We start from the raw sequence: 18,970 nt of genomic DNA, 5'->3' as shown, positions 1-18,970 counted from the left end.
ACAAAGCACGAATTTTTTATGCTATTTATAGATTTATTGCAAAATGTTTGTAATTAATATCTTTTTTGTTAAAAATTACAATTTTTGTTCCTGAAATTAGACCACAAGGTGCACTGAACTGTTTTATTCAATTGTGAAACCGAAAATTATGTTAATATTTCAAAAGAAATGTGTTAAAAATTACATTTTCATTTTTGCCATGTTAGAGACAGAGCAACGCCATACTAAACTTTTGACACGTAGTTGGCATCGTTTCTTTGTTACCATCAACTCAATCAGTATAATTGATTGGACATTCTCATTTAAATCCAAGCTCCTAGCTTTATATAAATCAGAGAAATTTACAACAGAAGCAAGTGATCCAAACGATGGCATACAAAAATTGCCATGGCAGTGACAGTGACAGAGTGATTTTGCTTCAGTATTTTTTTGTTACTGAGTAAAAGCAAATTTTTTCCAGGGGAACATGATTTTAGTGTAGAGTGGCTTTGCAGACCATCATTCTTTTGTTTATGGTATCCTACAATATAAATCTACGATCATTTTAATGTCTCTGAATGCCACGTCAGTGACAATGGACTTGGCCTGCTCAAAGGTGCTTTACAATAGTTTTTTTATATCACACATGTTCATTCATTCGACTGCAAATCACTCCAACAGTCACACCAACATCTTATTTGAAGTTCACATAGAATCACGATAAGTAGAATGGAAAAGATTGGTTTTTAGATGCCTTTTGAAGACTGGTAGACTTTCACATTGTCAGGTTTTAGGTGGTAAAGAATTCCATACGATTGGAGCCGAAAATACAAAACCAAGCTCAGCAAACTTTGCTCTTGGGATGTTTTTCTCCATTAGCGAAGAACTGTCAGATCGCAGAGATCGATGATGAAGGCAACTGCAAGCAAAACATGCGATTTTGTATTTGATTCTTTTCTCTATTGGAAGCCAATGTAGTGACTGAAGGAGCGGTGTTATATGGTCCCAAGGCTTTGTCCTTGTAACTATACGAGCAGCTTTGTTTTGAATCAATTGTAGTCTGTTCAGCGATGTTTTGGTAGGCCGTACAGCAGAGAGTTACAATAATACAAGCGGCTGGTAACAAGGGCATGGATAAGTGTTTTGCATGTTTCGTCATCAATAAAATTTCGTATTCTGCATATCATTTGGAGATTGTTATGAATCGCCTGACAGCACTTTGTTATGTGTGCGCGCATGTCTAGGTGAGTGTCAAAAAAGAAACCAAGGTTTCGAACGACATTGGAATTTTTAACAACAGATTCGCCGAAGGACAGTCAATGAGTATATCCTTTCCTGTCTTTTTTTAATACAATCAGCATTGGAATTTTTAACAACAGATTCGCCGAAGGACAGTCAATGAGTATATCCTTTCCTGTCTTTTTTTAATACAATCAGCTCAGTTTTATCCTCATTCAATTTAAGCTTATTGTTTGTCATCTATGCTTTAACGTTATCTAGACATGCTGCAAGTCGCTCTTTGGTTTCTTCGATATTTTTTTACGAAATGGGAGTGTATAGCTGGGTATCATCGACGTAGAGATGATGACTGAGACAGAAGGTCGCGATGATGTTGCTTAAGGGCTTTGTGTACATTGTGAAAATATAAGGGCCAAGCACTGAACCCTGAGGAACGCCAAATTGCAGCTTTATTGGTGGTGAAAGGGAATCATTGTTTAATACCTACGCTGTTCATAAATAGATACCACTAAACTATGTTTTAATATACCTGTATGGAGAGAAATCATTTTATAACTCAGGCCCTAGTTTGGAATTCTCTCCCCAAAACACTGCAATATTCTTAAATCTCTATACACTGACCTGTTGTAAAATTGCTCTGTAGATAGTATCTTTCTGACCCATATTGCTATCAAGTCGTCTTCTGATAAAGAAGCCCCCAAGACATCTCATCAACAAACTGTCAAAAGGTTAAAGTCAGAGTCAATTATAATTGCAAAATAAATCATAAATAATTTCCAATAATTAAGCATAGAAATAATGACTGTACCTCTAGTAATAACTATGTTTCTTTTCAATTTTACTGGGTTGACAATTGAAAGTAAAATTGTTAAAAAGCTTTTTCTTCATGGAAGAATGTGTGTGCAAGGATGGGGTGTTTGTTTGTTTGTTTGTTGCTTTAGGTCTCTTCCAACACAATTGAGGTTATATGAGAGACCGCTGAAACAAAAAAACAAGCAATCTAACAAAATAGTACAAATGTCAATCAAAATCATAACCTAAAGATATCATAAGCTAAATTATAAATAACCAAGAACAAACAGGCAGAGGATTTACAGGAAAAAAAATATCCCCTGTCAAAAATACAATCACAAACCAAAGAAGCAGGATAGGCTAGTAAAGAGAAGAAGAAACGACATCACTATCGGATCGTACACCCATGCGAACAAGGATGGGGTGGGTACTATCTGTGTATTGCAAAACCTAAAATAAATGATGTTACTGGTACAGAGACGCCAACTTTAAATTTGACTCACAGGAATTTCAGACACCAGTCGGAGGAATTTCAATGCCGAGAGAGAATTTCCGCACACAAGAAAAGGGAATTGGGATGATATTTGGCTCCATATAACTTATTAAACATCAATCCCAAAGGATAAAGAGCAGCTTACTTGAAAAATGGAATATCCAAATTTTCTCCAGCAGCTACATATGGAGCTCTGATGTCAAAATTCCACAGTGTCAATGTAACCAAAATATAATCTAGGTGACTCCGATGTAAGGGTAAATAAATGAGTGGAGCATTTTTCTGTCAAAAATTACAAAACAACAAAATGTGAGTGAAAAGGATGAAGATCTAAAGATGTAAATAAAGGAAGGGAAAATAGATTAAATGCATAGTTGTTCAATAAAAAAAGGTATTAAACAAAAACAACTCAACAATTTAGAAATGCTATGGATGAAAATTCTTAGCTTTAAAATAGAGTGAAGTCACCTCTCGTCGTTCAGCACCACATAGCGTACACTTTTACCAAAAAATAGTTGTAATTACGTCTCAGATTCTTGAAATTATTTTACCAATAATTTTATATAATCATTAATCCTTTTCCACTCTTTTTTCATGAAACTGAAACTGATTTTTAATTTGATCATCATCAAATCAATCCACCCTAATCGTAAAGGTCAGCTCATTTGTCATCCATCTTAGCTCAAACTAAGAAAAGTTTGTCTCTTCGCTAAAGCTATTTTGCTATGTTATCTTAAATACATTCATTTGCATGGTTAATGACTGCAATAAGGTCTAAATTCAGATTTTTTGTGTTTCATTAGCTTTGTCATTGTGAACGAAGGAGTACATCTTGAGAAGCCCACTTTCGTGGGTGGCATCCATATCGTCACTGCTATTGGGTTGGTGAGAAAATTCAACTTACCATTGTATTTTTCATTAAACAATTACCTATTTCAAGTCATATTTTGTTCTTTTTCATTTAGGCAAAATGTATTAAATGTCATTACTTCACTCATGCTCTTTAATTTTTTTTAAATTTCCAAATGTTGTTACCAAAACTGTCCTCGCTACCAAGAGGGAAATAAAATTTAAACCTGAGCAATTTTCATTTCATAAACATAAGCATACAATAAGGATTATTTTATTAAAGAATATAAATTATAATCTAAGCTGCGGTTTTTTTTTTGTTTGTTTGTTGCTTTAGGTCTCTTCCAACACAATTGAGGTTATATGAGAGACCGCTGAAACAAAAAAACAAGCAATCTAACAAAAATAGTACAAATGTCAATCAAAATCATAACCTAAAGATATCATAAGCTAAATTATAAATAACCAAGAACAAACAGGCAGAAGATTTACAGAAAAAAAAATATCCCCTGTCAAAAATACAATCACAAACCAAAGAAGCAGGATAGGCTAGTAAAGAGAAGAAGAAACGACATCACTATCGGATCGTACACCCATGCGAACATCATAGGTATATGATTCAAGGGTGATGCTCCCATCCAACACCCGCTAAGCTGCGGTCATCCTTTGTTTCCCTTGGAGATGAAAGTGGAAACCAGAAACATTAATAATATTCGTCTTTGCAATAAATTGTCCCCATCCTCAGCAACATCTCTGTTATAGACTCAATATAAAGAATGAGGTGTTAACAGATTGAAAGATTGGGGACAAAAACAATGACATAGGAAAATTTCTCATTTATATAAAGAAGATACACAAAACGTTTACAACAGTTGTCTCTGAAATATAACTTCCAACCATCACATGTAAGTACGAATAGACACTCCGTTTTTCATATATATTTTATTAAATCTCCTATTATAATATCAATATTGTTTTTAACTTGTCAGTTTTAGATATGGACATTTTTCAAATTTTGTCCAATAAGGGTGGGGAAATTATTTTTTCAGAGTTTCAATCAATTGGATCAAATCTTGTGACCACTTATAGTTTATTACTCATCAATCATTTCCTATAATATTGACGCTTAATCTTCTCTTCTTCATTTGCTGGCAGGATAAAGTTTGAAAACAGGTATAAGGGGATAGAAGACACAGTAAGTACCCCCCTGCCCACTATGGGAGGTCAGGAACCCCACCCAGTGAGAGAGAGAGAGAGAGAGAGAGAGAGAGAGAGAGAGAGAGAGAGAGAGAGAGAGAGAGAGAGAGAGAGGAGAGAGAGGTGGAAGAATATTACATATGACTAAAAAAGGAATGCGTTTGCATGTTTTCAGATAGAATTGCTAGGGGAATAAGGGACACAAAACCCCCGAATTGTGCAAATTAGTGATGACAGCATGATTTTTTAATGAAAAAAAGTTCGTGCTCTAAGGTTTAAATTGTGATATAGAACCACTTTCTCATTACTCCAAGAGCTGAGATATCAGCAATTTAAATCGTGTAAAAATTCACGGTGGTGATGAAACTTGCCGCCTTCACAACAACATTTTGCTTTGGTGTCAAAAGGTCACAGACTACGTCATCGGTACCGAGTACACATGTACACTGTTTCTTAAATCAAAATCGGAAGTATAACTTATCATTTACAACTTATCAAATTCATTCATTTACCAAGAGAGTAACATAATTTTCAAAAGTATTTATTTTTAATCCAAAAGCATACCAATTTGGTTATTTTAAATTTTACTGGCATTGAAACGCGGAGATTGTGAAATCGAAGAAATCAATGTTTTGGTGGTCGAATACGAATACGAAAAAAAAAAAAAAACCAAATGATTCTTTTGTATATTCTGATAGCTTTCAAAGAGTATAATTTTTGTTTTCTTAATGTCTTATTAAATAAGAATTATTTGAAAATAATAGACGCCCGCACATGTGAAGATATCTATAAACAATGCATCGCATTCTGCGGTTGCTAGTTGTGTCGTCTGCTTTCGGGTCGGCGAGGTCACGAAACGGTGTCTACTTGAACTCTGTCGCCTTTTACCCACCTAATAATAATAATAATAATAATAATAATATAATAATAATAATAATAATAATAATAATAATAATAATATAATAATAAAAATAATAATATAATAATAACAAGAAGAAGAAGAAGAATGAAAATAATGAATAATAATGATAATAATAATAATGATGATAATAATAATAATAATTATTATGAAGAAGAAGAAGAAGAAGAAGAAGAATGAGAAGAAGAAGAAGAAGAAGAAGAAGAAGAAGAAGAAGAAGAAGAAGAAGAAGAAGAAGAGAAGAAGAAGAAGAAGAAGAAGAAGAAGAAGAAGAGATAGAAAGAAGAAGAGGAAGGAGAAGAAGGAGGAGGAGGAGGAGGAGGAGGAGGAGGAGGAGGAGGAGGAGGAGGAGGAAGAAGAAGAAGAAGAAGAAGAAGAAGAAGAAGAAGTAGAAGAAGAAGAAGAAGAAGAAGAAGAAGAAGAAGAAGAAGAAGAAGAAGAAGAAGAAGAAGAAGAAGAAGAAGAAGAAGAAGAAGAAGAAGAAGAAGAAGAAGAAGAAGAAGCATACCGAGCACCTAGATATCGCTTAAGCATCAATTTTATGTGTCACACTAATTCAATACAGTTATGTTATTATTGTGGTTTGCATAATAATATGGTTCAAAGCAAATGTCAGGTTGAAAATGTCCGTATCATCATCTTCTTTAACATGACCGTCATGAACCGCCTCAACCCCATCACCAACAATCTCGTGATCAAGTCACTTAACCCATTAAATCATGGCATTGACAATGTACTAAATCTTGTACTAACTACTAACAATTATATAATGGCAACGTGCAGGATTGAGGTGGATTGGTCAAAATGATTAATTTGTCAAGAGGTAAAAAAAAACAAAACAATTAGAATGCCCAGCTCTGTCAAAGTGGAAATATTGTGGTCAATGGTGCGTGCCTTTTGTAGTGTAGCGTGCTACCAGCTATGGTGTTAGGACTTTTAACGGATTAGCAAATGATAGTGACAAGCTAGATTTGTCTGTTGAAGACCACTCTGACTATACACTGGAGGTCCTGAAGCAAAATGATTCCAAATGGCACAAATTCTGTCGCTCTTGATATACGGCCACAAAAAAATCCCTAGACAATCTCTCATCATCCCACTGTCCAATGAGGCAGAATATGCGTTTTCCCTCAGATGACGTTATCACAAGAAATACAACACGTTGTATGCTTTGCAACAATAAGATGAAGCTTCCCTCCATTCAATAATGACAAAAGACATGAACGAAAATATCCGCGTGGCTGCAGAAATTATAAACGATGTCCAGATTCTCTACATATTTTCAAATGGCAATTTGATTGCGCAGGGAGTTCATTATCATTATCAGAAGATTTGTCATGTCCGTTTTATGAACATCAAAAAATGCTGAATATTACTAAAACAAAGTTCTAGTTTTGCTGTTTCTAAAATTGTTTCTTCTTCCTCTTCCTTTTCAAGCTGAAACTTCCTCGTGGAAGGCTCAGCAGCCGCATACCCAATTGTTTTACTGGGAGTTATCCAAATTGTTCCTCAGTCGTATAGTTGAGGGCAGAAACGAGTGAAGATGGTAGTCCACTCTAGATTGTGGCAACATAAATTTGCCAGGTTTCCTCTTGTTCTGTTGGAGGGGGGTAATGACACCTGACCTGGTTTTTCTGACCTTTGTAAAATACATTTAGTTTATTCTTCTCTCTCCTTTCGTTCAATGTTCCAAATGACTTTGATTTGTTTGAGGATTTTGTTGAACGAATTTTATAGGTTTTTAAAAAATTGATTCTATTTACCTTATTTCGGAGGGAGTGATCGGGATCCAATACCTTACCGCTTTACTCGAGTGTTGGTCTAACATAAACTTTATAGCATTTCTCTTTTATGGTTACTTTGTAGCCGAAGAGGTTTCTTCTCAAGAATCCCAGGGTGGAGTTTGCCTTCATGCATATGTTTGCAATGTGGTCTTACCAGGTCAGGCGATTGTTTATCGTTACTCCGAGCTATTTTGCTTTGGTGACGTCTTCTATTGTGTTGTCGTGTATTGTGTATTATCTTTCTTTTGTTGGTAATTTTCTGGAATCAAGATCCCGATGAAAAATTTCTGAGTCTTTCTTATGCCTTATTGCTCTGTACAAAAGGCTGTCATCCGCAAATAGTCTCAGTTGAGTTCCTAGCGACAATCTTTCAGGCAAATCCTTCATGTAGATAAGGAACAAGAGGGGACCCAGTACGGTACCCAGGGACACACCTGTAGTACTGGAGCTGAGTCTGACATTGCTCTTTCAGTTGTTTACAGTTAGTGAGAAAATCCATTATCCAGTTGTGTGTGTTACTCATGATTCCATATCTCCGCAGCTTAATAGCCAGAGTATGGTAATTGACTTTATCAAATGATTTACTAAAGTCTAATAATATAGCATCTGTTTGGAGTTGTTTATTCATGTTTTCTGTTAGTGTTAGGTTGTTGCAAGTTGTTATTCGTTGTATTTCAAAATAGCGCTCCTTTCTGGAGCCATGCTATATATAAAACATTCAAGTATAGGAAGGAGAGAGAGAGAGAGAGAGAGAGAGAGAGAGAGAGAGAGAGAGAGAGAGAGAGAGAGAGAGAGAGATAGAGACAAAGAGACAGAAAGAGAGAGAGACAGAGAGAGAAGAGAGAGAGAGAGAGAAGAGAGAGAGAGAGAGAGAGAGAGAGAGAGAGAGAGAGAGAGAGAGAGAGAGAGAGAGAGAGAGAGAGAGAGAGTCCATACATTTTTAGATAATCAAAATGTATGACAAAGAATGCTGTGAAAGAGGTTGCACCCAGTCGTATGTTCACCCAATCAGGTTCAGAGACAGACTCCAGCCAGTCCTACCAGGCCTCGACAGTTAACCTCAGGAAAGGAGTCATTTTTACCCTTCAATAAGACAACATATGGTTTTCTTGAACACACTGACATGGAAAAAGCTGACAACGAGGTGTTGGCTTATCTTGCGCCGTTAAAATAATTCAAAGAGATCAGGATAAACTAGAAAAGCCTGCTGTTGACTGTTGAATTCTCTCAAGCCTCCCAAGAAAAATGTGTTCCACAGTCATTTGTCTAATAAATATGATTTTTGTTGGATCCTAATCATCTAAAAATGTTAATATACGTCACCAAGAAAGTCTTTCATTTTCGAAATTAATAGTTACCAACATCACCATAATCACTACCACCACCTCATCATCACCATACTCATCATCATCGTCATCATCATCATCTTCATCATCACCGCTACTACAATCACCACCACCTCATCATCATCCCCACCACCATTACACTACTATCTCCATTACCACCTAATCATCATCATCATCATCATCATCATCATCATCATCATCATCATATCATCATCATCATCATCATCATCATCATCATCATAATCATCCTCATCATCATGATCATGACTACCACTACCACCACCACATCATCATCAACATCATTCTGATCATCATATTCATCATCGTCTTTGTCATCATCATCATCATCATCACTACCAAGATCACCACCACCACCTCATCAACATCATACTCATCATCATCATCAACATTATCATCATCGTCATCATCATCATCTTCATCATCACCGCTACCACGATCACCACCACCTCATTATCCCCACCACCATTATCAATACTACTATCTCCATTATCACCTCATCATCATCATCATCATCATCATCATCATCATCATCGTCATAATCATCATCATCATCATCATCATCATCACTAGCACTACCACCACCACCACCACCACATCATCATCAACATCATTCTGATCATCATCTTCATCATCGTCTTTGTCATCATCATCATCACTACCAATATCACCACCACCACCACCTCATCAACATCATCATCGTCATCACTACTATTATCACCACAATCACCTCATCGTCATCATTATCACCAACATCACTTCCACCATCATCTTCACCACGATGACGACCAACACAACACAAGTGTAAAACTAACACCAGCACCATCTCCTCCTCTCCTTCCCCCCCCCCCCCCTTCCAGTCCTCATAATAAAGCCATACTACTTGCCCATATGGTTCATATATCACATAAAGTCACATTTTTAACAATGATAATTATTTAAGCCAAAATAATCAACCGCTTACACAGGCTAAAAATAATATATTTTTAAAGCGCTGATTTGTCAACAAATATTTCATGGATTACGCCCCTTTGTTTTAATATAGCTCATATAGGCGGATTTTCATCTCCCTATTTTACACTGTTAGAGGAATTTCTCAATGTGGTTCTATATCAACATCGATTAATAGTGGTCTCAAGTTACTTTGTACCAAATTTGGTGCTTTCATCACTAATTTGCACAATTTTACCCTAATTCCCCTAGCTACAATTACAATGCTGGGACAAGTTTTTAGTATGTCAACTAGATAACACAACGCTAACGTCTCATGCTTCAACCATTCAGGAATACACATGCTTCTATTCCTACTACATTTAGTTTTGTGTTTTCAACATTCCTTTTGCTGACATTTTCAATATATCTCATTTTAGGATCATTAAAGAAGGCTAATATGAAAATCATTCTAAATATATTTTTTATACTTGTATTGCTGCCATCAATATTTTTAACCCTCTTACCGCTCAGGGCCATGATTGTGCTTTAGAACCCAGTTTCCTTATTGAGTCTGGTTATATCACTTAACTCGCTGACTGTCAAGGTTTTCAGAATTGCAAAGCCGCTGACTGACGAGGTTTAGGCATGTTTTTAAAAAATTCACCATGTTCACAATCTTTATGAAAATAAACCGGTTTAAAAAACAAACAAACTTGTTTGTGTTGTTCTTTCAAATGATACAATTTGTATTGTTGCATTTTAATTCTGTTTTTTGAAAAGGAGGCACAAAAAAAATTGAATTGGAGTCAACACTGCCTTTGACCACTGTTCTAACTAAAAACTGGTAAACTTAATGTTCTTTTAACAGAAAACAATTACCCCATCATGTTTGGTATGAAATAAAAGATTAAAAAGATACAGTTCGGTCAGAAGTTTTAAAAAATTAGTAAAGTATGAAACTGCCATGGCAGTCATAGGTCAAAATATAAAAACCACACATGTATCAGCCGTGGAAGTCAGTGAGTTAAATATCTCTGGCCAATATAATCCGCTACTCTCCACTCGCGACGGTATCAAACTTTGTTTTGCTGACAACAAGAATGGATGTTGATTTGCTGTTATGTTCTACCGATGTCAAATGATTTTTTCTTCCCCCATCCATCATCGTTTGTTTCATCTTCACATGCAGTCTCCCTTCATCCCTTATCCCTCCAATAATGCAAAACGATACATGTGTCGTTAAACTGAACAGACTCATAGATAAAGGCATCAATAAATGAGTATATAAAGCAAAGTAATACACAACAGTGTTATACATTGGTGTCTGTTGAGCGTTTCATGTTATAGGAATGGCTAGTATGATAGTTGGGATTGTACTCAAAATTACAGTGCAACCTCTGGATAACAACACCCCTGAATAATGGCATCCCCTGGATAGCAACATTGACCTCTGGTCCCGAATTGTTTGCTATATGTAATTAGTAATAAAAAAAAACAAAATAACGACATACATTTTAGTAAAACCCCTGTTTAGCGACGTCATTGTAACAAGAATCAGCAGTTGATGCCGATGATTAATACCCAAACATCATCATCTCGTACTCTAATTCCCCTCCCAATGAGATTGCTTTGTTACCGACCAATCAGAACACATGTTTACTACACTGCATGGAATCTGCGCTTACTCACAGAAAAAGAAGTTTATCAGTGGATGGTTGGTAGTCTCAAGGGTCCATCAACCACCCATGATAGCTACCTGTCTGAGGTCAGTTGAAGTTATCTGATATCAGGCAATGCAGTGTCCAATGGGGGCAATTAAGGATATCTATGGTCATATACGTAATATGTTGGAATAGCCGGGAAAACAGTAACAGCCTCTTTCACTTTATTATTTTCATTTGAAAAATCAGGTGTTCCGCTAAACATCAGACCACATTTGATCTTATTGTGATTAATAGCTAGTTTTTGTTTGTTTGTCTTTGGGGGGTGGGGGTGTTTTTTGTTGTTTTTTTTTATTATCGCAAAATTTAGGTCTACTAATTTTTAAGTGCTTGTAAATTTTGGTGCACTTAAAAAAGAATCTCGGTATTCAAATATCATCAGCAGTATTGTATGAGTTTCATTTTAATAAAAATCAAAACTAGATGTGTGCATCTATGTTCTTGTTGGAATTAATCATATTGATAATTTATTTTCTTGCTTTATTCTTAGTTTTGTTAAATGGCGTTCTAGTACTGCTTATGATCAAAACAAAGACAATACACATTTGAAAGTGAAATCGAAACTGGTATAGATAAAACGAAGTTGACATCACTCAGGTCTTTGTTATTGTTTTTTGCCATCCATGATTATGAGTAATTCCCACTAAACTATTAACCAGACTATAAACGCTTAAGGTTACAAATAGTTATGTATGTTAGTCCATTATTTTTCTGGATGGCAATGTTGTGAGTTTCTTAGCCAAGCACATAACATCTATACCCTTTGTAAACAGGAGAAATAATCATACTAACATTTTTGGACGTGTCTTCTCTCAGGCACTGGACTGCGCATCGCACTGTTAGGTATTCATGGGTCTCACCACACCCCCTTTTTCCTCCATCTTGAAAACCCCGAAATAACGACACCCCCGGATAACGACATCATTTTCCAATGCCGTTATCCAGGGGTTGCACTGTAATTCACGTAAAGTGGGCATTTTCAATGTATCAGGCTTATAGGCTCTGATATAGAACCTAACATTTGCCCAAATCTGATATTTGCAACTGCCGACCTGCATCAATTTTCAGACCAAATTTTTATTTATCCGACTTACAGATCCATTATCATCACTAATCCGACCAACCAGCGGCCATCCGACCAAAACCCCAACTTATCCGACTTGCCTGGACTCCCTGTGCAATATATCAGAAGTTAATGGTTGCAAAGTGCACGTGGTATACCATAATAAATATGTAAGATGGCGACCTCCTTCCTAGAGTTTCTCAAACATAACATAATCACTTTTAAAGAAATGCTACAAATCCTCCCAGTTAAACCAATATTGGACTATCTGGGATCCACCCATAAAAAAAAAATTAAATAGAGAAAATCGAAAAGTGCAGATGAAATCTCATTAGAATTAGATTGTGAAAAACAATTCGGGTTAAATAATAAAAACACGATTATCTGAATTAAAATTCATTTAAACATACAAGTATGACAAGATGGTGACAATGAATGATACCCTGAAATTTCAATGTTTATTTACTTTGCAATGTTCTTTCAACATCGTCATCTGGCTCCTAGATACTTGAATGCCACTCAACACAATACTTAGAAATCTTATCAAGCACCACGCAGCAAATCTGAAATTTACAACAAAAAAGAACAAAACAATAGATCAAACAATATTGTACCTTACCACACAGAACAGTTTACACCTTGTTAGAATTCACATTTTATGCCCTCAAAGTTAAAAAATTTAAGGTTACAATGGCTCATTTCTATCATCAAAAACATCAATGATAAAATTTAATAAAATTGAGAATTGATTAGTTATATTCATGCATGAGTTAACAAAGTCGAAATGAAAGTAAACAGTAATAAGGCCAAAGGAAAATTCTTAATTAATATCCTCAATAAAACTGCTCAATTCTCACCCATCACAATGACGGTACCTCTCTGGAAAAGTGGGAGGCATAAAGCATATATCAACAAAAGTATTGACCGGGCCAAGAATCCTTGCAAATTTAAAGGAAAGGAAAGTAACAAAATGCTAATATCCAACTGAAAAGGTCAAATCAATATTGTGACAAGTCTTACTTGATGAAAACAGCTGAAACTGAAGCTTTCATCTTTTCAATAGTGATCCAGCTTTGCACTTGCAAAGATTTAATGACAAAAGTTTTTTTATCTGCGAAAGACAAAATAAAAATCAAGGTGAGAAATTTATTTGAGAGCAAAATTACGTATACATTGTTTTGTCTTCAATTATCTAAACAGTGTAAAACTACGATAAACAAACTACATATCTATCATTGGAAAAATCACATAATTTAAAAAATAGTAAAGAAAGTGATGTGTAAATATAACAGTAAATATACACATAACAGAGAATATACTCAGAAAATGAAAGTTACAAATTACATACAATCTTGTGTTTTCCAGTTACGTTTATACATTGATTTATCATTGATTGGATGCGTTTCAGTATTTGTCAGTTATGTCGTTCCATACATTCAGAATATAAAAAGTTCATCTTATGAAGTTCGTTGATGAATAAATTATTGCAACTGACTCCTAAGAATGTGTGTCCAACACATCCTAAATACAGATAAATACAATATTATATTTTGCTCTCTCTCGCTCTTCCTCTCTTTACACACACACACACACAAACACACACACACACACACACACAAACACACATATTTTTACTTACAGTAAAACCAGTTAAACCGAAATTCAAGGAGCTTGATATGATTCTATTTCGGTTTAAACATATTTCGGCTTAGGTATATCAAAATTTATGATTTTCCTGGGGTAATTTTAATCCAATTCTATCATTCATCCCACTGTCACACACAATGCAATGCATCAAATTCTTCAACTTTGTAAATTTGTGGTTGAAGTAATGTAGTCTTTTTGTCTGTCTCTGTGTGTGTGTGTGGGGGGGGGGGGGGGGGGGGGGCATATGGGCACACAAACGAGAATTGTGTCATTTGGGACATTTTTGGTTTAACCGGTTTTTACTGTATAATGTCTTCATTTCTTACCCCCTGTTTCTCATTTACTAAACCATTATGGGCCATTCCATGTCAAGTGGACAAAATTTTCTGAAATTGGGAACCACACCCCTTTTGATTTTCCTCAAACTTGGCTCAATTGAAGATACTTATGAGACATGAAGAAAACCAAATTTTCAGTTCAGAATATGGATATTTGAAATTTTTACAATTTTTTGAAATTTTGTCTCAAAACGAGTCAAAATCAAATTTGCTCGTGGGTCCATTTTTGAGAGTCTATAACTTTTTTATTAATCAAGCTGTATCGCATGTTTTACTGAAACGCTTAGTTCTCCTCGGCAAATTTTTTGGCAAATTTTGGCAAATTTTAAGTCCCAATTTGGCAAAAAATGCAGTTGACAGATTTATTGTTAAACAATAAACAAGGGACGAATTTATACACACACTCTCCACTCCATGTTGTTGCTATGACAAAATGATTGTTTGACCTCGTTAGAACTGAAGTAGATTTTTACTGTCGAAGGTGTAATGTCGTTTTTAAAGCAATTGCCATAGGAATACCCATTACTTGTAGTTTATAAATAGACAAAAGACACAATGATTCGTCCCAATGTGTTAGACAACTGAAAAAGCATTGCTATAGTTTATTTAATTTGCGAAAAGCGGTAATTGTAATAGTTATAAGATTGGAGAAATAAGACTTCGAAGTGACACTTCGTTTTCTAACAATTTATTGTCTAATGCTTTCATGATAGTGATAGACTATGTATAGGAATAGGAACAATAAGAGTTACTAGTGGCCAATGTAGCCGTATATTTGTAGAAGTTCAATAATCATTCTTTACGCCATTAAAACTGGACCAAAATGGATAATAGGATGACGTGTATTTATGTTTTTGTTTGTTTGTAAGATTGTCGTGTTTTTATTAGATAGGTAGATAATAATAATATTTAGAAGGTTCCACCCCCAGACACACACGGATAGCCCGGACCCGATGATAACGATGCCGACGACAATGGATGATGATTATCGTGTTTCTATTAAATAATGATAATACTTAAGCAGGGTCCACCCCCATCCCCCACACGGATAACCCGGACCCGAAGATGATGATGGCGGTGATGATTGTAGTATTGTTGGCTGTTACGGCTGTGATGATGATGATGATGATGACGATGATGCAGATGGTGATTATTTGTTCGGTCGCTCAGTGGTACGGTGTCCCTTGTCACAAAAGTCAAGCCTTGTCAATGGCCGGATGAGTGACAGAGATTGTTGAAAATTGTGATCCAGACGTTAAGTCCGTGTGTAAGGCACTTGACTCAGGTGTGAATGTATTCCTATCTATAAGCAATAACGGGTATTGTAATTGTAAAGCGCTTTAATACAAAAAGACTCCAAACAGGCAACCGGTACCTACTGTACGAAATGGATGGATGGTCGATATGGTGAGCTGGGGGAATAAATTAAATAGTATGAAGTTCATTGAGCATGGTAAATCCTTGGAAATGCGATTTGAAGTAATACACCTGCTAGTGCTAGACCACTCCGATTCCAATATAAACGACTGATTAATGTTCCCATAAACTATAGTTAGCTGAAAATCTTTCTTTGTCGGGACCCCAAAAGTATGGAACAAATTAAGCAAAGAAATCAAAGACGCCCCCGAGCTTAGTAATTTTAGGAATCTTTTGAAACCATTCTTTTTTCAGATAAGATAGCAATAATATTTGTGTGTTGTTACTCATTGTCTTTTAGGAGCACTTTGTGAATTCTGCGAGCTGTTTAGATTGATTATTACATTAAAATGTGTTGATATTTATTTTATTCATTATTATTAGGATGGTGGTGGTGGTGGTGATGATGCTGATCCTGCTGATATGAAAGTGATGATAAATAAATGAAAAAAAAAATTATATATACAAATAGTGCTCGACTAAATTCACCCCCTCCAATACCTGAATTTTAAAAATTAGAAGACGGACTTTCAGATCTCATTCAAAATGTACAGTTCAAAAACAAAATAACAACTTCCAAAACCAACTAACTGACTAACGATGTGAAGAAAAAAAACAAAGAAAAACAACTTCTGATACCAGCCGACAAATCCAACAACTATTATAAAATGACACCTTGAGGAATATGATAAAATGACACACAAACAAATCAACAAAGACTATAAAAAAAGACAGAACACACAGAACAGAAGAGATCACAAAAGAAGATAAGAATATAGCGAACAGACTTGACCTTTTAGCGATCGAATCGACACAGCACCAAGAAGAGCATTCATCAAATTAAAAGATCACATGCCTGACTTCAAAAATAATCCAAAATGTAGACTAATAAATCCATACAAAACTGAAATTGGAAAAATCAGCAAAAAGATATTAGAAAAAATCAATAAAAACGTCAAAGAAGCAACTAAATTCAACCAGTGGAAAAACACCGATGAAGTCATTGAATGGTTTAAAAATATCCAAAACAAAGAAAATTGCACCTTCATCTCTTTCGACATTTGCAATTTTTACCCCTCCATCACCCCAGACTTACTAAACAAAGCATTGGAATTTGCAGCAAAATACACCAACATCACTGAAGAGGAAATTACACATCATCAAACACACCAAGCACAGCACACTATACTATGACAACACGCCGTGGACAAAGCGACATAATGATTTCGACGGTGCTGAAACATGCAAACTGGTCGGACTCTACATCCTGTCACAACTGCAACATACACACACATACATCGGCCTCTATAGAGATGGCGGACTCGCTATAACCAACAAACGACCAAGAGCGAACGAAAACATCAAAAAACAAATCTGCAAAATATTCCAAAACAACAATTTGAAAATCAAGATAGAAGCAAACAAAAAAACAATCGACTTCCTCGACATCACATTCGACATAAAATCCAATTCATTCCAACCGTTCAGAAAACCAAATAACACCATTAGCTACATTAATAAAAACAGCAACCACCCCCGTTCCGTCATTGAAAACATACCAAAAAGCATAGCACTGAGGGTGAGCAAACTTTCGGAAAACAGAGAGATATTCAACGTCGCAGCCACCCCACCCCTACAAAGAAGCACTCACAAAAAGCGGATACAACACACCATTTGAATACACAGACGCCCCCCTCTCATATAAACCTCAACACACAAGTGAAGACCGTAAAACAAGAAAACGACATATTACTTGGTTCAACCCACCTTTCAACAAAAACGTCAGCACAAACATTAGACAGCAGTTCCTGAAGTTAATTGATACATACTTTCCAAAAAACCACAAGCTACATAAAATTATCAACAGTAATACCATAAAAAATAAGCTACTCGTGTATGCGCAACATAGAACAAATAATTTCAAGCCACAACAAAAAAAATATTAATTAACCACCGACAAGAGCAAAACCCACCCACCATAAAATGCAACTGCAGAAATAAGGAACATTTCCCGCTAAACAAACAATATTTAGAATCAAGTTTAATTTACCAAGCCACAGTCACCGAAACTAAAACAAAGCAAGAAAAATATGTAGGACTAACGGAAAATAATTTCAAAACAAGATACAACCTCCACGCCTCAACATTTAGAAACATTAACAAAAATACATCCACAAAACTCAGCGAACATATTTGGAAATTAAAAGACAACAAACTAGACCACAACATTTCATGGAAAATTATATCTAAAGCAACAGGATACACACCATCATCAAAACAATGTAGCTTATGCCTGGAAGAGATATATACTATAATCAAACACCCTCATGAAGCCACACTCAACACGAAAAATAAGATGTACAATAGTTGTCCACATCGCCGGAAGCACTTACTAATCAACTACAAACCAACGAACCACTTCAACAAGCAACAACACACAACAAACCAAACTCGTGTAACACACAGTCCTGACGATGGCTAAAAAGGCCTGAAACATCGATGTAGACTGACTCCAACATTGTGGTAAATATTAAAATAGTATATATATATATATATATATATATATATATATATATATATATATATATTGAATCGTGTTTGATACAAATATGGTACGAAAAGTGCTCGACATGCAGTAATGGAGCGAATTATTATTATTTAAAATATTTACCACAATGTTTGAGACAGTCTACATTAATGTTTCAGGCTTAATTTGCCATCGTCAGGACTGAGTTGTTTTGTTGACTGGTCAAAGCACGATACAGAGCTGCTGGCGAGATGTTTTTGTTGAATTGTTTGCTTTATTTTTTCCAAAGATGCTTCTGTTAATGGTTTTACATCAATTTTAGAGCTTACTGAAATGTCGTGAATGACACAGTTTCTTCTATTCTTGCTCTTCTTTGTGGCAATTGTTTTCTATATAAACGAAATAGGTTTAAAAAATTTATCTAAGGGACCTTTTCGAAACGTGGCCCACGGACTAGTTTTACTGCACCCTTTCCGTTAAGGATCCCAAAGAGGGCCAAGGCAAAACCAACCATACAAGTCCATAAAGTAGAATGGAGGTGAAAACAGACGTTGCGGAAGTAAAAACATGATATCTTGGAATTATAGGGGTTTCTTAAGAGGTTGATGAATTCTTTTATGCTGCTGGTTCGAACATTGTGCTTATCATTCAAGTTATGATGATTTTTTAATTTAGCAGGTCCAGTTTCCTATAACGTGTGATAATTTTC

The 18,970-nt window shown here is 35.5% G+C and overlaps 1 protein-coding gene across 5 annotated transcripts in view; it reads right to left on the bottom strand.

Annotated features, from left to right (window-relative positions):
- LOC144965503 (glycerol-3-phosphate acyltransferase 1, mitochondrial-like) overlaps positions 1-18,970 on the bottom strand; it is a 279,629-nt gene that overhangs the window by 186,420 nt on the left and 74,239 nt on the right. For all 5 annotated transcript variants that reach the window (XM_078900905.1, XM_078900903.1, XM_078900906.1 and 2 more), the window contains 4 exons: positions 13,354-13,444; positions 12,800-12,896; positions 2,649-2,785; positions 1,840-1,936 (listed from right to left, as the gene is read on the bottom strand). In XM_078900905.1, coding sequence (XP_078757031.1) covers positions 1,840-1,936; positions 2,649-2,785; positions 12,800-12,896; positions 13,354-13,444 — 422 coding nt within the window. The remainder of the gene's footprint in view (positions 1-1,839; positions 1,937-2,648; positions 2,786-12,799; positions 12,897-13,353; positions 13,445-18,970) is intronic.

Source organism: Berghia stephanieae, chromosome 2 (assembly GCF_034508935.2).
Source record: "Berghia stephanieae isolate SIO BIC M18660-M18661 chromosome 2, UCSD_Bste_1.3, whole genome shotgun sequence".
NCBI lineage: Eukaryota > Metazoa > Mollusca > Gastropoda > Nudibranchia > Aeolidiidae > Berghia > Berghia stephanieae.
This window is presented reverse-complemented; position numbering and strand designations above follow the sequence as displayed.